The sequence below is a fragment of the Drosophila montana genome, unplaced genomic scaffold (assembly GCF_035044405.1).
Source record: "Drosophila montana isolate Dmon_TW-CO22-7 unplaced genomic scaffold, ASM3504440v1 contig_3029_1, whole genome shotgun sequence".
NCBI classification, from domain to species: domain Eukaryota; kingdom Metazoa; phylum Arthropoda; class Insecta; order Diptera; family Drosophilidae; genus Drosophila; species Drosophila montana.
The window spans coordinates 450,079-473,928 of NW_026997904.1; the positions used below are offsets into that span (position 1 = coordinate 450,079).

At 43.5% G+C, this 23,850-nt stretch overlaps 2 protein-coding genes across 7 annotated transcripts; both read left to right on the plus strand.

The window, feature by feature from the left end:
- Positions 1-553: 553 nt before the first annotated feature.
- Positions 554-6,999, plus strand: mfr (misfire). Of its 5 annotated transcripts, none has more exons than XM_064685225.1 (14): positions 554-791; positions 854-1,215; positions 1,265-1,388; positions 1,454-1,631; positions 1,689-2,128; positions 2,201-3,435; positions 3,489-3,660; positions 3,720-4,926; positions 4,979-5,115; positions 5,715-5,896; positions 5,962-6,082; positions 6,201-6,497; positions 6,555-6,655; positions 6,720-6,999. In XM_064685225.1, the coding sequence occupies exons 1-14, from the start codon at positions 612-614 to the stop codon at positions 6,895-6,897; spliced, it is 4,914 nt and encodes a 1,637-aa protein (XP_064541295.1). In that variant the 5' UTR covers positions 554-611; the 3' UTR covers positions 6,898-6,999. The 5 variants fall into 5 exon arrangements, with proteins under 5 accessions (XP_064541295.1, XP_064541297.1, XP_064541296.1 ...); XM_064685227.1 differs by having other exon boundaries at positions 6,201-6,491; XM_064685226.1 differs by having other exon boundaries at positions 1,265-1,367; positions 1,433-1,631.
- A 2,132-nt stretch (positions 7,000-9,131) lies between these two features.
- TrpA1 (Transient receptor potential cation channel A1) lies at positions 9,132-23,791 on the plus strand. 2 transcript variants are annotated; one of them, XM_064685230.1, is made up of 17 exons: positions 9,132-9,256; positions 11,075-11,285; positions 11,354-11,512; positions 14,334-14,490; positions 14,545-14,635; positions 14,694-14,889; positions 16,159-16,266; positions 17,412-17,600; positions 18,612-18,840; positions 18,911-19,491; positions 19,563-19,877; positions 20,037-20,147; positions 20,808-21,028; positions 21,629-22,106; positions 22,171-22,333; positions 22,391-22,663; positions 23,237-23,791. In XM_064685230.1, exons 1-17 carry the CDS (start codon positions 9,195-9,197, stop codon positions 23,530-23,532), a joined length of 3,840 nt encoding a protein of 1,279 aa, XP_064541300.1. In that variant the 5' UTR covers positions 9,132-9,194; the 3' UTR covers positions 23,533-23,791. The 2 variants fall into 2 exon arrangements, with proteins under 2 accessions (XP_064541300.1, XP_064541301.1); XM_064685231.1 differs by lacking the exons at positions 9,132-9,256; positions 11,075-11,285; positions 11,354-11,512 and adding an exon at positions 13,392-13,693.
- The last annotated feature ends 59 nt before the right edge of the window (positions 23,792-23,850 follow it).

Consider the following 23,850-nt stretch of genomic DNA (forward strand, 5'->3'; position numbering starts at 1 on the left):
GGCCCAACATCAGAGCTGGAGAGCTGGAGCTCAAAAGCACAAGCTCAAAGAGCTAACAGCAGGGGCGTAGTCAATAATTTCGAAAAGGGAATCTGCAGAATAAGCTGAAGCGCATTTATACAAAATTAAGTGGCTTAACCATACTTGAAAATATAAGAAATATGTGTATAGGAAGTCTGAAATAACATATGGTTACATATGGTTGCATTACACTGTGATAAGGTTAAACATACCAAAGTCTCCCGCTGGCAACGCCTCTGGCCGGCTGCACAAGCACAAGCACGGCCACCAATCATAAAAATAGCAGGTTGGGCCAGCTGAAAACTTTCAAGCAGCTAGCAATAACAAGCGCGGTCGCCGCTTGCAACCGAGAGCTTTTGGCGGCTCTGGGTAAATGGCTTGTAAGTGCAGCTTTTGAGTTTGGTGTGGTGAATTTCTGGCCAACGGCGTTGCCAGACTGTTCGGTATGGTATTACAGTGGCGCCTTTGTTTTGAAACTTTGAAAGCTTTTAGCAAATTGTTGAACAACGCTACTTTGTAGCGTTCAGTCAGAATATTGTGAAATAATTATTTAGCTAATAATAATATTGAAATAATCGAAAAGTTACATAATGAATCATATGGACGATTGTTTTGCGGGTGCGCGGCAGGATTTTCTCATATGCGTCACAGTGCATAAGGCGGCGGAAACAGGCGTGCCCGTTGGCGAACTCTATGTGAAAATCAGTTTGGATAAAATGTCGAAAAATACGAAAACCCAAGCGAATTCAGAGAATCCATTCTTTAACGAGGTAAGCCACATCCAATTCCTCACATCTCAATTAAATATATTTTAATTATTATTCCCTTGCAGTATTTCGTGTTTGAGTTTCACTGTACTCTCACGGAGCTTTTGCGCCTGACCGTGCTCTTCGAGCTGAAGAGGTATATGATCTATAAGAAGAACGCGCTGGTGGGGGAGTTGATGATTGACCTGCACAGCGTGTGGAACCAGCCGAATCACAGCTACTTCAAGCGATGGGGTCGCCTGGAGCTGCCCATCGGGGAGAACACCCCAGAGCACGGCAATAAGGAAATGGGCGGCTACTTGCAAATCGACTTGGCCATCGTATCCCAGCACAGCGCCTTGAAGACGGGTCTAGGCCCGGAACAGGATGGTGCAGCGGATGCCGTTGTCAAGTGGCCAACGCATCACGACTTTGATGACATTAAGGGGTAAGTGGTTGGGAGTGCATGAATTGCTTTGTAAACCGCATTCCCACAGCAACCTGCTGGAGGACACGGACTCGGATACGTTGAGTAACATTCGGTATTTCATCAGCTTCTTTCGTGGCATATTTACGAAGAAGAGCAGCTACCTGATACAAGTATCGTTTGCTGGCTTCAAAGTATCGTGTCTTAATGCATTGACTTGGCTTTTGTTTTTTTAAAGTACAGATTCCATCCTTTCAAGGGCAAAACGCATGTGGCCAAAAACACAATGACACCCGTGTGGAACCAGGAGATCAGCTTCGCCTGGGTCTATCCATCGTTGGCCCAACGGTTTCTCATACTGGTTATTATGCAGGAGCATCTTCAGTGGAAATGCGTGGCCGAATACGAGATGTCATTCGAGGACATTGCATTTAACAGTCAGTTTGAAATTAAAATTTTCTCTGTTGCCATTTAATCATGATGAATTTTTGCAGACAAGCCTTCCTTTGGACCGACCTATCTACATTTGTACGATCCTGTCAGCCCCATGACCTATGTGGGTCGCCTTCTGATGGAACTGCGCTCCGAGACACTCGCCGAAGGTCAGCCCACCCATGTGCTGATCTCCCAGTCCGTGCCAGCCCCAACAAACTGGATGGATAAGCCATTTATTGTGGAATTTTTGCCCATACTGGGCGATCAAATACTCACCAACGCCGGTCAGTATAAGTTTATGATCAAGCTGGCGGAGAACGTTTCCAATGTGCTTGAGGGCCAGCTAAAGACGACGCCGGGCAAGTTTCACTCGATGATGCACACGAAAAGCTTTCGCCAGGAGTCGCCCTTTCATTCCTGCATGCTGGATGTCAACCTACCCGATAGTCGCATCAAGTTTGAGGCTGATTTCTTTATGATCGACATAGCCAACTACATAGTAGGTGGTACTTAGATAAGGATTACCTAAAATCCTTTATCTGAATTCTCTATCTTTTTCTCTCCTTTGTAGAGCTCCGAACTGGCCGTCTTTAAGATCTTTCAGATCAAGTTCCCCGATCGGCTGCAACATCAAGCCAAGTGCCTGAAGCATATCATAAACAGCACCTTGGAAAGAATCCTCGACAGCGTCCAGTTGCATCGATTTGACTATGACATGGGTGCGGAGTGCACCACCTGGGACGTGAATAGGCAGCAATATTTGCTGGAGTACTTTAAAAAGGTGCCCCGTGATTTGCGTGCCTTGCGCCAGAAGCTAAAGTCCAGTTATCCGGAGCACCTGCATGCCACCATAGTGGACATTGTGAACGATCTGCATCGCGTTATTGGCGAAATCAGCGCCCTGTCCAATCTGATGCATGTCCAGGACGACTGGCCGGAGCTATTGCTCACCTTGCACGCGGGTGGCAAGGAGATCGGCGTCTGCCGCCTGAACGCCAAGCACTTTCTGAGCCTGCAGAAACGCGAGTTCAACCAGGCGAGCAACCATTGCTGGAAGGTCAAAAGCTTCCTGTTCAAGAGCCCCAGCTGCCTGCACACCTGCGCCAATTGCGGCTGCAATGTGGGCATTGTTCTCGGCTGCTTGTCCATTGTGCTGGAGCGTGAGCGCCACGAGTTTTTCTCCTGCATTGCCGGAGAATGGGCGTCGCCGGAGCCGATGGCCTGGCTGCCGAACGTGGTGCAGACCTTCTTTCGCTGTCACGTCTATGTGCATCAGGCCAAGGTGCGACCGTCGGGCATGGAGAACCGCATCATCTGTGATGGACACATACGTGTACTCTTTGCGGCCCAAGCCGCCGAGACGCACACAACTCCGGGCACCTGCTCTCCTACCTGGGATGCTGTGATCACCATCAAGGGGCTGACCTTGCCGGGCAGCATCAGTTGGTATCTGCAGAATCCGCCGATGATCGGCGTGGAGCTGTTCAATTCCGAATACGACGTCGTGGGCAGTGGCCATATTGTGGTGAGTGTCATTCCGGACGACAACGATATGGAGAACAGTCGCGGCGATGAGAGCCGTTGCTGGGGCCGTAGTCCAGTGCACAAGATGAAAAAGTTGAAAAATGTCTCACCCCCACCGCTCAAATGGGTGTCCATGGCCAAGAATGGCATGGTCCAGGCCGAGGTGCTGATGTCCGTGGAGTTCAAGGAGCTGGTCGGTGACTCCCAGGCCTACGGGGACAAGCAGCCGGAACTGAGCACAGGCATTCCAGCGGACATACGACCCAACGTACTCAACTACATGTGAGTCCCAGTCGAGCCTCAATCACAGCTCTCTTCAATCTCCATTCAATTAGACTCGAGGTAATCTTTATCGGGCTGCGCAACTACACCAAGATGGGCATGACCATGGCGGGCAAGCGACGTGCCAAGGTCATCATGGCCGATCTGGTGCTCTCCAGCGGTCTATCCACATCGCGCGTGCGCAACAGCATCAACTTCCTCGTGGCCTATGCCTCGGGCGTGGTGGTATGTTCCCTTAAATGTCCAACTGTCCAGTCGCTTAATAATCCATATCTGCGCCACAGAGCCTGCCCGATCAGCAGGAGTACTGGCCGGCCATGATAGCCACCGACGTGATGGTCAACACCTTTTGCAATGAGTCCACGCTGGGCGCTGCACTGATACCCCCCTCGCCGAGCTATCTACAGAAGGAGCGCAGGTGCAGGAAAAGGTCTGGCGAAAGCTCTGCTGGAACCTCCACGGTCATTGTGGATAACGACGATGATCTGGTCTTCGAGGAGACGGAGGACGACAAGGAGGAGCCGCCCGCCCAGGTGGACAGCTACTGGAAGCGCATCAAGATCGCATTGGGCATACGCACCGCTGCCTATGCCAACAAGCAGGCGCTCAAGTATGAGGAGCACACCAATGCGAGCGATCTGCATGACGACAGCCGTTTCACCTGGTGGACCAAGTTCTACAATTCCATGTACATTGATCCAGACGAGATTGCGCATCAGTGCAAGCACAGGCTGGTCATCTATACCACGGAGCTGGAGCAGCAGCCGCAGTTCAGTTTTTTGCAGGATTGGGCTGTGCCCGTGCCGCTGGTGCACGGCGTCAAGTTCCGGAAGCACGGCCCGCCCAAGGAGGATGTATATGCCACATTGAAGCTGCAAATCAAGCTGACGCCCTGCCAATGCACGGCACCGGACGAAGCTGGTGGCGGTGGCGATGGCGATATGCTGCGCCCACTGGCCGCCGCCATGAATCCGCGCCACCAAACCCTGATCAAGGCCCTGACGGATGCGTTCAAACTCACGGTTAGGGTATATATTGTTCAGGGTCTGCAAATACGGCCCAGAGATTGGGTGTCGGATTCGGATTCGTATGTGAGGCTGACGCTGGGCGGCAAAATGGTCTCGGATCGGGCCCACTATGTGCCCAACCAAAGTAATCCCGTGTTCGGGCGCTTCTTCGAGCTGAACACCTCGGTGCCCGCGGATCCCATACTCGAGGTGGCTATTTATGATCACGACAAGCGCAAGGATGAGATCATTGGCTGCACACGCATCGATCTGGAGGATAGATGGCAGACCAAGCATCGCGCCACAGTGGGCATTCCGCAGGAGTACACACACATCGGCTACAATCAGTGGCGCGACAAGGTCCTGCCCTCTCAGCTGCTAATCAATCTCTGCCAGCAGCGTGGCATCCAGCCGCCCTACTTCTATGGCAATGTCATCGAGGTGGACGGCATGCTTTTCGGGGATGAGACCATCATTTCAAAATGTGAGTACTTGCCCTTTGTTTAAGCTTTAGTCTAAACTCATCTAATCCCTAGCTGAGGAGCTGCAGGAGCGGCTCAGCTTGACGGCGCTCAAAAATTTGGACAAGCTGCCCTCCTTTGGCTACAAGCTGGTGCCGGAGCATGTGGAGACGCGTTCCATCTATCGCGATGACTCTCCAGGCGTGGTACAGGTATATTTATATAAAACTGATTATCTTGACAGAGTGATTGATTGACTGACTAATTGAGTGGCTGATTGATTGACTGATTGATTGACTGATTGATTGACTGACAGATTGACTGACAGATTGATTAGCTGATTGATTGACTAACTGAACGACTAACGGAATGATTGACTGAATGATTGACTGACTGATTGATTGACTGATGAATTGCCTGAGTGATTGATTGACTGACTGATGAACTGACTAAGGAGTCCCTTTCTGACCGACTGACAAGGGGCTAGCTCGTTGGCAGCTTTACTTACTAACCGTTTTTAAGAAACTAAGTGATTGGCTGATTGATTGACAGACAAAAGACAAAAGACAGACTGATAGACAAGTTACAGCGTGATTATCTGACTGACTGGATGATTGACTCACTAATTGACTAGCTCATTGACTAACTGATTGACTTACTGACCCACAAGTGACTGATTGAGAGTGTGATTGAAGTATGAGATCGAAATATGACTGTAAAATATAATTTAGGTAAATGTCCCACGAACAGTTTAACATTTGAAAAAAACCGGTTAACACCGGACTTTAACTCGTTTCACTTTCGATTTTAGGGCAAAATTCAGATGTGGATAGAGTTGTACGAGCATAACATGTTCATTCCTCCGCCCGTGGACATAACCCCGATGCCGCCCGTTGGCTATGAGGTTCGCGTTGTGGTCAAAAATCTGAGGGGCATTCAGTTTGGCGATAAAAATATATTTGGCAAATTAATGAGCGACATCTACGTGATTGGGTAAGGGGTCGAACAGCATCTGTAAGCGATATGCAATTAAGCGCATTTTGTGCTCCGCTCTGCAGCTGGTGCCAGGATGCGAACAAGTACCAAGCGACGGATATACATTACCGCTCATTTGCGGGCGAGGCGGCATTTAATTGGCGCATGATATTCGCTTTGAAATATGCGCCCAATGAGGACATGGTAGGTGCTGGGAGGGGTGCTGCATGCCATACGGGGCTGCTGTTGCCTCTCCTAATTGGCAAGCGTAAAATAATACTAGCGCGCATAATTAATGAGCTGCTCATTAAATCTGCCTCAGATGGTCATCAGGCGCAAGGGTGGCCTGCAGGGCGAGGAGATCGAACTGAAGAAGCCGCCCGTTATCTATTTCCAGATCTGGGATAAGGATGTCGTGACGCGTGACGAATATCTTGGCGCCTTGGAGGTAAATCTGTCCAATCTGCCGCTGCCCTATCACACAGAGAGAAGCTGTCAGCCCTTTCCCAGGACCCGCCAGCGCGTCAATCTGTTCAATCGCAAGTCTGTGAACGGCTGGTTTCCTCTACACGATTCGCCCGAGAGTCCAAATGGAACACCCAACTCGCTGGGTGTATGTGTATAGCCATAACTTCATATATACATATCTGCTCTTACTATAAATGTGCGACCTTAGGGCAAAATTGAGCTGCAACTGGATGTCTGTACGGAGGCGGAGGCATCCAATTTGCCAGCGGGCCTGGGCCACCAGCCACCCATGGCCCTGGAGGCGCCCAAGTAGGTGCTAGAATGCTAATTTCAAATTTCGCTGCACTCATGCATTTTCGCCTTTGGCTTACAGACGCCCCGAGACTTCGTTCAATCCTCTAACCCATCCCTTCAAGTCCGCGCATCTCATCCTGTGGCCCGTCATACGCAAGTACGTGTATATTGGACTCTTCGTCATCTTCGTTTGCATGGGCCTGACTCTGTTCTTTGCCAATCTACCAAACAAACTGATGTCCATTCCCTTTAAATGATTCAATGCTAATTTTCATTTAACATTTTTTCTAATTAGCTAAATTCACCCCATTTTTTTATATTTCCTTTTTAAGTGTTATTAAATAGTTTATATATGTGTATTTGTCAGTCGCTTTTCGATTAATTAAATGCACTTGCTAATTGCTGGAAATAAGTGCTTGCTGAATCCAAAAGGCATTCGAAAGGCCAGCGATAAGGCTGCCCAGATACATATTTATTATGCATATCTATCTATACTTATATACTATGCGCTGACTTTGGAGGTTTCCATTGGAGATGGAAACGTGACAGAGAATGTGAGGACTAACTGCAAGACGATTCGCGGCCTGGAATACAATTTTTCGCATCGAGCTAAATTTATATAACTTGAATCGAGTGGAAATGGGAAAACTTGGCATTAAGCAGCTTCCATACTCTTGGTCAGGACGACAAACTGTGTCGATCTAGGCATGTCCGTCTCATCTCGTCTCTTACATTTTATCGATATCTTCTCCCTTTCTTGAAGTTATTTTTCACGGATAACTCATAGATTATATGAGATAGATACACCAAACTTGATATGTATTTGAATATACACAGATGCAATATATTTTGGATTCTACACACTGGAGATATCATAAGGATCGGACTGTAAGCACCGAAGCTAGAGGAAGAAGAGTTGCTGCATATTTTTGGGTACATCCACACGAAGAAGATACAAATATTATTGAAATGGAGCCCGGCGCTAGGTGTAGGGTATCTCATAGTCTTGCATTACCGACTATAACATTCTTTAAAATATTATTAAGAGTATAGGATATATTAAGTTATTGATTTGACTCTATTAAAGCTATCTTTCCATTGGCAAAAGCTATAGCATATTCATAAACTAGCATGGGCTTCGAACCAGGGTCCTTCTTGAACATCTGCTCATCTGCCAAGGACAGGTTTAAAGGAAATGCCTTAATTAATAAAATGTAATTACTTTTAAAAAGTACAATTTACGTCAGCTTTGACATTTATATAGTCATCATATTGATCGCGAATCATTTGTACACATAAGTAGGGCAATTTGTGACGTTCATAAATGAGCCTGTGGCGTTTTCTCCGGGGAGACTGTCCATTTCATGAATTAGCAGCAATTTTCTTAGCTGTGCTTGGCTGTGCACTCACATTTTAGTTATGCGACGGATTAAAGATCGTAATGCTCGCTTATTCGAATGCCATATCTAATACCATATCCTAGCCAATATGGAAATAGTTAACCCATTGATAAAAGCACATTTGCGAAGCAATTGTAAATTCCTTTGCTCGACGTATTTCACCATATGAATGACACACACACACACACAGGCACATATTTATACAAAAACAATTACATTTACATGTTTATTTGTGTGTCTAATGGAAAGTCGCGGCGATTCGCGATGTGCGTATGTGCGAACGCCGACTGTTTAATTACAAAGGCAAATGGCAGAGGATACGAGTCGTATGAGTTCGCGTCTAGTTAAACCGGGTGACAAATTGACGAAAGGCTGCCAGCGAAACGCTTATCAGACCCGGGCCCGGGCCCCACTCTGACCCCAAAAAGCAGAGAACTAACAGGCGCTATTCAAGGGCTGGAGCGCTCAGTTGGAGTTCAGCTAGCGAAGCTGTCGGTACGCAAAAGTCAAATGCTAATAAAAAAATAAAACAAAAAAAAAAGAAACAGAAACTGCACTCAAAGGGTTTTAATTAAGTTTTATAATTAAAGTGTTGTGCGAAAGGCAACTGCCTGCCCCCCCGCCTGTCCGTCAAAAGTGTTGCACTCACCTTATAATAACTAAGTCTTTGATGGGTTTTAATAATGTGACTGACTCGCCTCAGGATTGAAACATATGGCGTGCATTTAGACAGGCAATACTGTAGCTACAGATATCAAAATTCTTTAAATATTAACTGCAGACAGTCTGCAGAAATACGTCTGAGTGAAATCGAAGTCTTGCACTCAAATATTTCAAAAGTAAAAATTTAGAGTTTTGAGTCTTTATTGCAAGCGGAAGGAACTGTGGAATGGAATGAACGCATGTTTGAATAATTTTTCAAAAATACTTTCATTATTATTTCTTACCTCTGTTCAAGTCTAGACAGGACATACTTTATTTCAAATACAAAATTACAAACAGAAAAGTTTTCTTTTTAAAATGTGTTAGATTTCTATATATAATATAGTTAGTACATAAGAGTACAAATATCATAACTAAAGTACAATTTTTAACTTAAAGGCCAATTAAAAATGTAAATTATTCGCCAAGCACATAAGGAACTACGAGATTTTATGATCGTATTCAAGGCTGCTGAAAAGAAACTAACCTTAGAACGTTTCTCATTGGAAATTAGGTAAATTTGAGAAAATTATTAAATATTTTTATTGTATTATTTATTTTATTAGTATATGTATATATATTATATTAAATTATATATATATTTTTTTATTTATTTATATATTTTATTTATATATTGATTTTTAAGGCAATGTTTCGACTTCAGTCTCTTTGGGTATAAAAACTCCTTAGAGCTAGACTCATTTTTTATATTTTCTTTATTAATTTAAGTGAATGCTAGATTTTGCAAGGAATTCTGTTTCATATGAAAAGTAATATTGCAATATTGCAAGATTTAATTAATCAAAATTACGCAGACACTCAAACTAATCAAATCATGACGACGCACATTTTGTCAACTCATCATCGAAAACGGACTCGTTCGATTAGTGAATTGAATAATCAAAGTAGGCACTCGATATAGGTGGAAATGTCCACATTGTCTGGAACCTTCTCATATTTTCATTAGGCAAATGAGCACGCCACGAGGCATGCACTGCGAATTGGGATTGGGATTGGGCTTGGGAATGGGATGGGAATGGGGATTGGGAGTTCGTTCAATCGCGATGCCGATAGAGATCATTTTAATTTAATTAACAAGAAATTGACGAGCAGCTATAAATCAAAGGATATATCTCATATCAATATCCTAGTCACGTACAGTTTGTTTCAAGTCTTTGAGGAAGTTGGTTCGTTTCGGCGCTGCAGCATGAACCTGGAAGAGATCAGGTCAGATCCGTTTTGCTATGAAAATATAAATAGATCGTTCGAGGGCGTTTCCTGCCAATTTCGTTTAAGAGTCTCTGCCAAAAATAAGCTACCCTCTAATTAGCCGTTGTCACTTAATGTGGTTTCGGTAGGCGTTGCGTCCCTCGGGAAGCGGCCAATATAAAAAAGTGACAAACGAGCGTTGACATTGCGACAACAACACGCATTAGGCTAAAAAATAACCATAAATAAATACTAGCAAGTGCTCTAGTTGGGAGTGCCCGACTAGGAGATACCCTATACAAGCTGCTGTTCAATCATTCGAGTTCTCTTTAATACATACATACACAAACACACACACACACACACGTATTTCTTCCCCCACCCCAAGCTATGAACATTTTATTTGTAAATAGCTTCGGTGTTTATTGTCCGATTGCTATGAATTTTTGAAGGCTTTAAATAAGATAGCCAAATATGTCTCTATACCAAAGAGCAGGGCCTATAAAATTATTTGAATATTAATATTGGGCGGAAAAGTGGGATGTAAAAGTAAAAAGTATTGTTAAGGTATCTTATGTTTTGTCTTGGCGTACTTGGCTCTTATAATTTTTGAGTTATGCCTTAAAAATGAACTCGATAAAGAAATGGAGAGCTTTGTTCGTCGCCCTGCTCAAAAAAATATATGTTTTAGGGTTTCAACCTGCCTGTTACATATATCCACTCACAACAATTACACCCTTTTCTACGGGTAGAGGGTATAAATATGCTCCACTGCTGCCAAAGCACTCCGATGTAAATTCGGAGAAATTGGCAGCATTATTTCAGAGACCCGCCAAGTTCCATTGACATCGAACGTTACGGTACAGTTGCCAGCCCCCAAACAGCGTTGAGCTTGTTGTCTATTTCGCCTTTATCTCTGGACAACAACAACAACTACAACAACAACAACTAGAACTGGGTATCGTGTGACGAACGGGTTATCTAAACAGGGGACTGACAATTCAGAAGTTTAGTAAACGTTTAGGCCAATCAATAACTAATTAGTCAATTGATTGTGGCTGATAATTGTGCCAGGGATTATTGTGAAATACCGAAACTCTAACAGACGCCATTTGGCGCACAGTCGCGATTTGCGACCCTTTACCATCACAACAGCTGGCACAGATCTTGATCAGGCGAGCACCGAAGCCAAAATGCCCAAGCTCTGGAATGGTGTATACAATGCGCAATGCGCGGCTCTTCCGTCCCCAGATCTGATGGAGGCCCAGCCCAAAATCTTGCCCAAAACCCGCTCCAACAGCAGCGGCGGCGGCAGCAGCTATCGCAACAGCAAGGTGAGTCCACCTGGTTTTTGGGTAGATTCTAGAAAAGTTAAGAGCTCATTTGTGTCTTTAATTTGCAGTACTGGATATTCTCGATGATAATCGAGCGAAGTGCGGGTCCCAAGCGTGTGGATATGGCTGGGGATGATGCGGAGTCCCCATTGGAGGCCATTTTGCCGGCCGAGCCGCAGGTGGAGCAGGTCTGCCTGTTGCGTGACAGCCCCTTTAGGATACTGCGGGTAAGTTCCAACTAATCGTGTGTTTGCCAATTTGCTAGAGTGATAAACCGATTCCCTGGACGAGCATTGTGAAAAACGTTTATTGATTGTCTAGCCAAACATAAGTACTAATTCGTTGTTCTCGACTCGAGTCCAGCCCTGGTCGGGTGCGATTTTTGTGAAGAGTGAAGAGACCTGCTTGTTCGACTATGGCTTGCTTCAGGTTCGGTTCGTGAACCTGTTTCGGCACATTCAATAACCCAGGTTCAATCCAGGGCTTTTCAGGATTTTAATTTGAAATTGATGAGGCAACCCTTTCTTAGGCAACTAGTTGCGTTCCAGGTTCGGTTCGAACCGTTAGGTTCGGTTTCTGAAACTGGTTTTACTCATCCAAGCCTTATCAAGTTTTTGGTTTTTGATTAATTATGAACCAAATTTTGGTCGCCATGTGACTCGGTTTTTCTTTAAGACAGCTGATTACGTTCAGGATTTAGTTCATAGTTAAAGCAAAATTTGAGCTCCGGGTTCGAACCCTTGGTTTCGGTTCTTGAGCCTGGTTTTGTACATTTATTAACATCTCATTATTTATTTTTAAATTTTCACAAAGAAATTTTGTTGGTAAGTGACTGGGCTTATGGTTCAGTTGCGACTTAAATACAAAATTTAAGTTTAAGTTTGAACCTTTTGGTTCGGTTGGATAATCAAGTTCGAGGCAGTACTCATTAAAACATTCTGTTTTTCACAAGGCAACTTTTTTTTAGCATGTGACAGGGTTGAAGATGCGATCCATGATTTAAACCTAATTTAAGTTCCGGATTCGAATCTTTCCGTTTAGATATGCAAAACTAGTTTTGCCATTCATTTATTCCAGTCAGAGCTAATCAAGTTTTCAATTTTCAATATATAAATTACAAAGCAAATTTCTCTAGGACAAGTTGTTAAGCTTAAAGTTTGGTTCATGGTAAGAAGAAATTTCGGAAATCCGCAATTGAACCGGCTTACAGCCTTTTTTTAAACCGATTTGTGTGCAGCAGTGGGAAATTTAAATGCTTTGCTCTTACATAAAAGAAGATAACAACGGAGCTGAAAGATAACCGAGGGCCAAAAGCCGCTGCCAGAGAGCAAAATGCGGCCAGAACACGCAGCGCAACAAGTTTTCCTGACAATGCATCAACAACAACAGCAAAAGCAACAGCAAAAGCAACAACGAGAAATGGAAACAAAATGAAAATGGAAATGAAAATGAAAATTGACTGTGCAAATTGAATGAAACTCACCACGCGTCGCAAATCTTCGCCGCTGGCGTTGCGCTCGGCAGAGGCACGGCCAAGCCGGGCTATAAAAGCAAAGGATGTGCGTGCCGAGATTTCAGTCTGGCAGAACTTCTTGTGCGCGAGATGCCAACTCGAAAAGCCCAAGGCAAATAACAAAATATTTAAGTCAAATAACTTGAAACTTTTCATTAACCATAATGATAAACCAACAAATGGAAATGCAGTTTGTGATGTTTGAAAATGATTTAGAATGTAAAAACTGAGTGAAAGCATATTTAAAGGGAAATGTGAAGAAAATGTGAAGAGAAATAAATATATTCATATATTTTAAAAAGACAAACGTTTAAGTGGAAAATATGAAACCAAAGATGTGATTGGAAAGAGTTTAAATATATTTATTCAATATATATTATATACATTTAGAAAGAATTCGTTAGACAAAAAGAAAAACGGAAAAACATTCTATATATTTTATTAAATTATTTAATGAATGCTTAAAGAAAACTGTTACCTATACATATGTACCTTAAATACGTGTATTAACAAATTACCTAAAAAATATTTAAAGAGATTTTGCTTGAACCGAAAACAGTTGCCTTGACTTAAGCAATTGTTAAGTTAACAAGGATATTTATAGACAAAGAATATTTGAAGATTTCTTGCGAAAAGAATTAAGAAGTATTCCAAGAACAATTATGAGTGCTGGGCATTTAATAGAAATGGAATCTCATAAATGCCCGCAAGAATGATGAGCGACAAGGAGACCCCCAAACGGGACGTGGTCATCAGTCCATTGCGTTATTTGATTAGCGGCTGTGCCGGCGGCACAGAGCTGTCGGAGATGCCTCCACTGAATCTGTCCAACAAATGGGCGCGCATCCTGCGGATGTCCTCGGCGCCGAAAATACAAGTTGATGAAATTCTACAGGTAACCCATGAAAAACAGCCATGAAATTAGCTAAGTGAATTTTTGGAAAGTTAACTTTTAAGCAGCTGCCTGCCGTGACGCTGAGCTTGTTTAAAAGTTGAACAATTTATTTGTAATTAAATTGGATTTGCCAGGCAAAGATAGTTAAATCAAGTGCAAGCCAAATTTGCGTTCAAATGAGGCAGCTGCACTTGCTGCCTTGATAAACAAATAAATATCCCACACAGCAGCTGCTACTACACAATCCAAAGGATATGGACAAGACAATGCCAGCTCTCAGCTCTCAATAAGAGAACAAGAGTCCGGTTCTGATTAAAAACTCTACTGACATTGTTGCCGAGTCCTTTGTGCGAGTCCTTGTCGCAGCTGGGCAACACAAATGAATATTGCGTGTCTTGTTCAATTTACAGCGGAATTTTTGATTTAGCTCATGTGCACTCTGCCCTGCACATCCTGGCCAAGTGGGGCACAGGCAGCGCGTGCTCAAAGTTGGCACAACTTGAGGCACACTTATTTAACTTTCAGTTAAAATGCACAATTTGATTAGCACTCTGGCTGCTGGCAGCAGCCGCCTGTTGAAATCCCATCTTTTGCCTAAGTAAACAGCTGGCAAACTTCTTTTTGCTAACTTCCTTTGCAGGCTGCCGAGTCGGGCAACTTGGATGATTTTAAGCGTCTGTTCATGGCGGATAACACGCGCATCACGCTGCAGGATGGCAAGGGACGCACTGCAGCACATCAGGCGGCGGCCCGGAACCGTGTCAACATATTGCGCTACATTCGCGATCAGAACGGAGGTAGGTGGAACCCAACCAACTGTTACAGCTGCTCATCAATCTTCCTATCCGCAGACTTCAATGCCAAGGACAATGCCGGCAATACGCCGCTGCATATTGCCGTCGAGTGCGATGCCTACGATGCTCTGGACTATTTGCTCTCCATGTAAGTGCCGGCCAATTGAAGGCTTTATTTCATTAATTACGCTCTTCTATTTGCGTAGTCCTGTGGATACGGGCATCTTGAATGAAAAGAAACAGGCGCCGGTGCACTTGGCCACGGAGTTGAACAAGGTCAAGTCGTTGCGTGTAATGGGCCAATATCGCAATGTCATCGATATACAACAGGGTGGCGAGCATGGACGCACTGCACTCCACTTGGCTGCCATCTACGATCACGAGGAGTGCGCCCGTATCCTGGTAGGTGGTGTGAGTCCATTATGCATTTGTACATATTTCTGTCATTTGTTATTATTCATTTCCATATTATTTGTTTATTTTTGTAACATATGTTGGCGACATTACGAGGGCAAAGTTTTGAAAGATTAAAGCGTACTTTTTCGCATTTTTTGGCTTGATTTTTGACAAATTTAATCTTTTAGAATTTTTTTAAGTTATTTTTTTTTTGCCGTATCTTCTAAGCTTTGCGTGGGTCAAGTTTAAGTTTTCATGTCTTTCCGCCCATTTGCTCCCGTAAGATTATTTATTTTGGCTGTTTGTATCATAAGCAACAAATTGTATGTAGCCGTTTTCGAGAATTTTCTTGGGTGGAATTTCACAACCTTGGATAACTACAATAGTAAGCGAGTAGTCAGTCAATTTATCAATCAGTTAATCATATAGTTGGTCGGTCAGGCAGTCAGTCAGTCATTTCATAAGTCCGTAACTCAGTTTGTCTCTCAGTCCATTAGTTAGTCAGTCATTCAATCAATCGATCAATCTGCCAGTCAATCATTTAGTCGGTCAGTTAGTCAGTTAATAAGTCAGTCAATTATTCTGCCAGTCAGCCAATCAGTCAGTCAGTCAATTTTTTAGTCGGTCAGTCAATCAGCCAGTTAATCATTTGGTCTGTCAGTCAATTAGTCAGTCAGTCACTCAGTCAATCAATCAGTCAGTGAGTTTTTCTCTCAGTCAATTAGTCGGTCAGTCGTGCTATCAATGACTCAGTCAATCAATCATATAGTCAGTCAGTCACTCAATCAATTAGTCTGTCATTTATTTAGTCGCTCAATCAATCAGTCAGTCAGTCAATCATTCAATCAATCATTCAGTCAATCATTCAATCAGTCAATACAAACGGTTTTATATTTAGAAATTATGAGTTTGCGTCTTACTCGCAAGATATGTATCCTCTATACAAAAAATTGCTCATGCATTTTATTTGCACCAACGCGTAATGCTTAGTTTAACATTAATCAATTTCCAGCACACACTTACATTCTTTCACACACACACACACTCCCACACACACCCACTCACGTACTGTAAAATATTCACTAGTCATTTATCATACGGAAAAAGGTTTGTACATAATTCGATTTGCCTGCGCACAGAAGTATGCAACATAATTCTAAGTCGCATCAAGTGTCTACTGTATGCGCGTGTGTGTGTAGTTGTTGTATGTGTGCATATGTAGTTAATATTTGAATATAATGTTATGTAATGTATTGGGTATGTCGTATCTTACAGATTACAGAGTTCGATGCATGCCCCCGTAGACCCTGCAACAATGGTTATTATCCCATACATGAGGCGGCTAAAAACGCCAGCTCCAAGACAATGGAGGTCTTTTTTCAGGCAAGTATGCTTAAGTATGGCCTGCAGCACATCAAGCATTACCAGCCAACCCATGCGCGCACACGCCCTCACACACACACACACACCCATACATACACACTCGCATACACCCACATACTGCATCCATTGCAAGTACCCATTCATTTTGGAGCCGATGTCAAAGCTTTAAGTGCTGCCCCGTTAGTGTCCCCAAGCGCTTATCCACTTTATTTGATTCGTGTTGCATTAATGTTGCTCGCATCCGCTAGCTCTGGTCGTCAGTTGAACTTTTGCATTGAGTTTTTCATTTTTATGTCGTTTTTTCTTACTTTGAAATTGCGTATACGCGACGTACGCTGCTCTACAAAGAAGTCAATTATAAAAGTATCAAATTCGAACAGTTTACGGCAAAGTCGTCCATTTCTTTTAACTCACGACTCGCTGTCAATTCGCTTTAATAATGAAAAAAAAAAGAAGAGAATACAGAAAAACAAAAGAAAAATCAACGGCAGACCCAAAACTTAAAAGTATCGAATGTTTTGCCAGCTTAAGGGTCGGTCAGCGACTTTTCCAAGCATTCGTCCAATAGACCATTCTATAAATACTGGAATATTCCAGCTGTCGTAGATTATGATGAAATAACATAAATGAAAATTTCCTAAATGAATACCAAGTCAGTCTTGAAGTAATAGAATATTCCAGCAATATTTTATTGATTAGCTTAAAACAATATATAATATTCTATAATTACTAGAATATTCCACAAATCGTAGCTTTCGCTCTCTGATCTTGACGAAATCACATAAATAAAGACCTTTCCAATTTAAAATATATTTTTAAATTAAATTTTAAAAACATGCTAATTATTATCATGCCATGCTTTAAACAAAATAATATTGCCGCACTTTGATTGTTTTGAAATAATTTAATTAAAAGTTTCCCAATTCAATAAAAATAAATAAATAATTTTTTTCCAAATTAAATTTTAATTAAATTTCAAATAATATCATGTCATTCTTTAAATAATATAATATTCCAGAAATCGTAGCTCTAAGACTTTCTTTATGAAGAAATTATATTAATATTTATTTTTCCAGCAAACTCTCATAGTTATTCGACTTTTAATGCAGTTAATATAAGTTTAATGCGTCTTTAACAACTTTTAGTGGGGCGAGCAACGCGGCTGCACACGCGAGGAAATGATATCCTTCTACGATTCGGAGGGAAATGTGCCGCTGCATTCGGCGGTGCACGGCGGCGACATTAAAGCCGTGGAGTTGTGCCTCAAATCTGGCGCCAAGATATCGACACAGCAACATGATCTCTCGACGCCCGTGCACTTAGCGTGCGCCCAGGTGAGTGCTCGGCGGGTTTGGGTGGGCTTTGGGTGGGCTTTGCTGGCTGGCAGCGGGTTGCCATGGACTCGAGCCTAGCTGCCAGACAGACAGGCCTTGGCAGCACTCATATTTCCGAGTGTCAGCGCTGGTTAAATGGATGCCCCGCTTGAAGCAGCCATTGATAGCTAAGCACTGTCCTCGCCACGTGGTTGCCAGCTGCGTTCAGGACACACGGCTAGCTTCCTTGTCTGTGTATTATTTTTGGTGACTTTAATTTGACAAATTCTTATGCAAATTCCGCCAAGACGAACGTGACTTTGTGGCCGAAACCGTTGAGCGCCGGGAAATGCGTAAGCAAATACCAAAACAAAGACACGTGACAGGAGGACAGGACGTCGGGCTGGGCCGAGGGGTAGCTCGGATTAAGTTCTGAGAATATTTAATAAATATTCGATATTTATGTAACGAAAGCTAACAAGAAATTCCACAACATGGGCAATCAATGCGGATTTATTTATATACTTTTGTGATTTAATTAAGGCATTTTTTTCTGCGTTTTCATATATTATGGAAATATTTCGAAAATATGTTGGAGCGGGACAGAACGTTTGATATCAGAGTGCCGACGATTAAATACCCTGCAAATACAGTGCAGATTTGAGATATAAATTAAACAAACTTTTTTTGACTGATAAAGAGGCCAGATTGGGTCGACTAAGACTGGCTGCAGCAAAAATACGCATTTAATCAAATTTTATTAAAATATTTTTTTAAAACTGAGCGAGGACAAGGCATCAAGGCATCGCGTTGAACTGATTAGATATGTATATATGTATGTTATATATATAAAAATATATATATTCATTTAAAAGGAACATTCATTCCGATATAGTTTTTGTGTTAAGACACTTCCTAGCCCCATGTGTACAAGGGTATTTAATATTCGGCGTACCGATAGTCCCCTCCCCGTTCTGCTTTTTTACCCGTAACTGCGTTTTCTTCATCTCGTTCCATTAATATCAACCACAGGGCGCTATTGAAATAGTAAAGCTGATGTTTGAGATGCAGCCTTTGGAGAAACGGATCTGTCTCAGCTGCACGGACGTACAGAAGATGACGCCACTGCACTGCGCCTCCATGTTTGACCATCCGGACATAGTCTCGTATCTGGTCAACGAGGGAGCGGAAATCAATGCGCTGGACAAGGAGCATCGATCGCCGCTGCTGCTGGCTGCCTCGCGCAGTGGCTGGAAAACAGGTGGGAGATTGGCAAGACTTTTCAAATATATTCCAGTTTATACATATTTTCTTTTTTTTTTTGGCACAAGTGCATCTGCTGATACGTCTGGGCGCGAGCATTGATGTGAAGGATGCCGCCGCGCGGAATGTGCTGCACTTTGTCATCATGAATGGAGGTCGGCTGACGGACTTTGCCGAGCAGGTGGCCAATTGCCAGACACAGGCACAGCTGCAGCTGCTGCTCAATGAGAAGGACAACATGGGCTGTTCGCCGCTGCACTATGCCAGCCGGGATGGGCATATACGTTCGCTGGAGAATCTCATACGGCTCGGCGCCTGCATCAATCTGAAGAACAACAACAACGAGAGTCCGCTGCACTTTGCCGCACGTTACGGCAGATACAACACGGTCCGGCAGCTGCTCGACTCCGAGAAGGGCTCCTTCATTATCAACGAGAGCGACGGAGCGGGCATGACCCCGCTGCACATTGCCTCGCAGCAGGGACACACACGTGTGGTGCAGCTGCTCCTGAACCGAGGCGCATTGCTGCATCGCGACCATTCGGGCCGCAATCCGCTGCAGCTGGCGGCCATGTCCGGGTATACCGAGACCATAGAGCTGCTGCACTCGGTCCACTCACATCTGCTGGACCAGCTGGACAAGGATGGGGTAAGTCAGCGAGAGCAGTGCAAGAATCAGCAATGCATATATATATATATATAAATATATATCCGTGACAGAACACGGCTCTGCACTTGGCCACCATGGAGAACAAGCCGCATGCGATATCCGTGCTGATGTCCATGGGCTGCAAGCTGGTCTACAATGTGCTGGACATGAGCGCCATCGACTATGCCATCTACTACAAGTATCCGGAGGCGGCGCTGGCCATGGTCACGCACGAGGAACGGGCCAACGAGGTGATGGCTCTGCGCTCCGACAAACATCCGTGCGTCACCCTGGCGCTGATTGCCTCCATGCCGAAGGTGTTTGAGGCGGTGCAGGACAAGTGCATTACCAAGGCCAACTGTAAGAAGGACTCGAAGAGCTTTTACGTAAGTTGATTCGTTGTCCAGAACTGGACTTGGCACATCCATCCATCCATATATATATCAATTAGGAACAACTCATTTCATCAAATTCATGAACTAGTTGGCCAGCCGGAGAACCAGATGCTAATCGTAACTCTTCTCTTTGACAACAACGATATTTAGATTAGGTACTCATTCGCATTCTTGCAATGTCCCTATATGTTTGCAAAGATAGATGAGAAAACCGGAGAGCCGATCATGACATCCAATCCCATTCCATTGCCGGCCCTGAATGTAAGCAGAAACTGCAAAGAAGCAGCCAATGCAGATGCATGCTTATTGAGTGTCAATTTTTTGTTTTTGCCTATCATATATACAAGCTGGACAATCCGATTAACAATCCTTGCTGCTCGATTATAAGTTTAGGTCCCCCCCCCCCCCTCCCACCCCTTTGCTATTAGGGTCCGCTTCATCCGCTCATGCACGCCCATGTATACGCACCCATTGCCGCATTTTGATATATTTTTGTATAACCCAACTCAAATAAAAAAAAAAAAAAAACAAAAACAAAACCAAATATCTTTAGATCAAATATTCATTTTGGCCATTCCAAAAAACGCCCGAGCAAATCGAGGAAAAACGTAAAGAATTCAATGATCCGAAATGGCGGCCGTCGCCGTTGGCTGTCGTGAATGTGAGTCGAAATCCTAGTTGGAAAAAAAAAACACACACTGTGAAAAACTATTTCCGCTAATTTAAAACTAACTTAAACTAACTAACCAATTAAAAGGCAACTGTAAAATCGTCCCAAGTCTTTGCACTTGCTACTCGTAAAACTGTTGTGTTCTGTTATCCTGTTGTTGTTGTTCTTGTCGTTGTTGTTGTTGTTGTGTGTTGTACTTTAATCCCAAATAACTGTCCACTTATGCCCACTTTGTCTCTCTGTTCGACTAGACCATGGTCACGCATGGACGCGTGGAGCTGCTGGCCCATCCGCTCAGTCAAAAGTATTTGCAAATGAAATGGAACTCATATGGAAAATATTTTCACCTGGCCAATCTGCTGATCTACTCGATTTTTTTGGTCTTTGTCACGATCTATTCCTCGCTTATGATGAACAACATTGAGCTGCGTTCCGGCGACAACAAAACCACCAGTCAATATTGCAACTTGGGGTAAGTCTGCCAATTCCCAATACAATAATCCAATAATATTAGGCTAGGCGGCAATTTTAATTTAGTTCAACCTTTTGTGGCATGTTAGCTTGTATTTGTATGTATATGTATATATAGTGTATTTTTTAAAAACTTTATTAATGGAAAATTTTATAAAAAACAAATTGTTTGACGATATTTTAATCTTTATCAATAATTGAATTTTTGCAAAAATAAAAGTTGTTATACAAAATGCAAGTTGAGGGTGGAGCACCCTCCTCCTCCTCCTCGAGGAAAGTGCTTTCCTCCTTCGTCTCCTCCTCATCACTGCGACTGCAGCCACTTTCCTCCCCCAGCTCCTGCTCAACAAATATTAAACAAGTCTTCAATCATTATTCAGAAATTCAAAATTTTCATAATTTATTTTCAACTCTTCTCAAGAGTATCTATAAATAAAATTGGAATGCGTTAGCTCTGCAATCATATGTAAACTAATCCTAAATAAATAAAATTATTAATGTTGTGATTCCAAGCAACTAAAAAGTAGGGCTCAGCTCTAACTTTTAAAATAAATGTTAGTTTTGTGACATTATTAAGCCGATCACATTTATATTTTTGCAGCTGGGATGCGCTCACCAGGAATCTGTCGCATGGCCCAGCGATGGCAGCTCAAATACGGCCGAACTCGTGCGTGGAGAGCATCAATCGGACGACGGCTATACTCTTTTGTGCCATGGTCATTGTGGTTTACATATTGCTCAATTCGATGCGCGAACTGATACAGATCTATCAGCAGCGCCTGCACTATCTGGTGGAGACGGTCAATCTCATCTCCTGGGTGCTCTACATATCCGCATTGATTATGATAGCGCCCGCCTTTAAGCCGGATGGCGCCATCAATACCATACACTATTCGGCGGCATCCATTGCCGTCTTCTTGTCCTGGTTCCGTTTGCTGCTCTTTCTGCAGCGCTTCGATCAGGTCGGCATCTATGTGGTCATGTTCCTGGAGATTCTGCAGACCCTGATCAAAGTGCTAATGGTCTTCTCGATACTGATTATTGCTTTCGGCCTCGCATTCTACATATTGCTCTCGAAGGTGAGTGTCTGCCCCTATACTCTACAAATAATTCTCTAAAAATAAATAATTTTCACCTTTGCAGATAATTGACCCACAGCCGAATCACTTGTCCTTCTCGAACATACCCATGTCGCTGCTGCGCACCTTCTCCATGATGCTGGGCGAGCTGGATTTTGTGGGTACCTATGTCAACACCTACTACCGCGACCAGCTGAAGGTGCCCATGACTTCCTTCTTGATTCTGAGTAAGACCAATTGACGTACTCTGTCGCAATCTGCTAATCTCTATAATTGAACGACAGGTGTGTTTATGATCCTGATGCCCATTCTGTTGATGAACTTGCTCATCGGTTTGGCCGTCGGCGACATCGAGTCGGTGCGTCGCAATGCCCAACTGAAGCGTCTGGCCATGCAGGTGGTGCTCCACACGGAGCTGGAGCGCAAGCTGCCCCATGTCTGGCTGCAGCGGGTGGACAAAATGGAGCTTATCGAGTATCCCAATGACACGAAGTGCAAGCTCGGTTTCCTGGACTTTATCTTACGCAAATGGTTCTCGAATCCGTTCACCGAGGATTGTAAGTATACCAGACATGGGTAACTATTATTATTATTGTTCTTAATAGGATTTTACACCAAAATTTGAAAATTGTTAATATAGCTATTTAAAGAGCCTCGCATATAGCTTTTACTCTTCGGCTTATCCCCTTTTCCAAGCTTTAACTTGTTGAGAATTACAAGCGAAAAAACAAAGCGAGCGTAATATAGGGGTTTTCTTAATAGTTAAGATCCTTAATAATAGAATGAATATAGTTAAGTGCACTGGCACCTTCCATAAGCAAAGAATTAATTTCGAGCCTAGACGGATCTTCTGCCTTCTTGTGGCTTCATTGTCTTAGATCTGGGAAATCTTTAGCCTGCTTATATACCCACGGGAATAGTATGACCTGGCAGCCATTGCTGGTCTTTCCTAGCGTATTCAGAGACTCGACTTACTATAATGCAAGCACAGACATGGTCTTACTTAAGGTCAAAGCTTTGATTCCTGCCTGACAGAAAGATGCACCGCTTGCAGTTACCTCTACTCATTCATTCATTCATCACATACAGTTGGGCTTAACTTTGACTCACTTTCCAACTCAACTCCGCAGCTGCCATGGATGTTATTAGCTTCGACAACAACGACGACCTGATCAATGCCGAACTGGAGCGTCAGCGACGCAAGCTGCGTGACATTAGCCGCATGCTGGAGCAGCAGCATCAGCTGGTGCGTCTCATTGTGCAGAAGATGGAGATCAAAACGGAGGCGGATGACGTCGATGAGGGCATCTCGCCCAACGAGCTGCGCTCCGTAGTGGGCCTGAGCTCGGCCGGGTGCAATCGCTGGAACTCGCCGCGCATACGCAATAAATTGCGTGCCGCCCTGAGCTTCAACAAGAGCATGTAGTTGGGAATCTGATCCCAAGATCTGCAGTAGTTGCAGCAAATATAACCAAGTAGTGAAAAGTAAACTTTGTTAAATGACATGCATACATATACTATATCCTTATCAATGTCTGTATAACTGGAACTGGTTGAGAATTTTATGCCAGAAATTGTCTTGTGAGCTCCTTGAAGGGGTTATTTACGAATTTAGGGGCAACAAGCTGGGCTCGGCGAGTATTTTTTTTTGTCATCAAGTGAAAACGGAATATTTCACATTTCTATAACTAACTACTTAATGTATTTAATATATCTGTGTCTTTATCTGTGTTTTATGTCCTTC

Bases quoted from the DNA above. Each gene is read 5' to 3' on its own strand.
- mfr (XM_064685225.1), top strand. From the start codon at position 612: ATGAATCATATGGACGATTGTTTTGCGGGTGCGCGGCAGGATTTTCTC. The intron at 792-853 runs GTAAGCCACATC...ATTCCCTTGCAG, and splicing joins AGAATCCATTCTTTAACGAG to TATTTCGTGTTTGAGTTTCA. The intron at 1,389-1,453 runs GTATCGTGTCTT...CATCCTTTCAAG, and splicing joins TATCGTTTGCTGGCTTCAAA to GGCAAAACGCATGTGGCCAA.
- TrpA1 (XM_064685230.1), top strand. From the start codon at position 9,195: ATGATCGTATTCAAGGCTGCTGAAAAGAAACTAACCTTAGAACGTTTC. The intron at 18,841-18,910 runs GTGGGAGATTGG...TTTTGGCACAAG, and splicing joins GCGCAGTGGCTGGAAAACAG to TGCATCTGCTGATACGTCTG. The intron at 22,107-22,170 runs GTGAGTGTCTGC...TCACCTTTGCAG, and splicing joins TCTACATATTGCTCTCGAAG to ATAATTGACCCACAGCCGAA.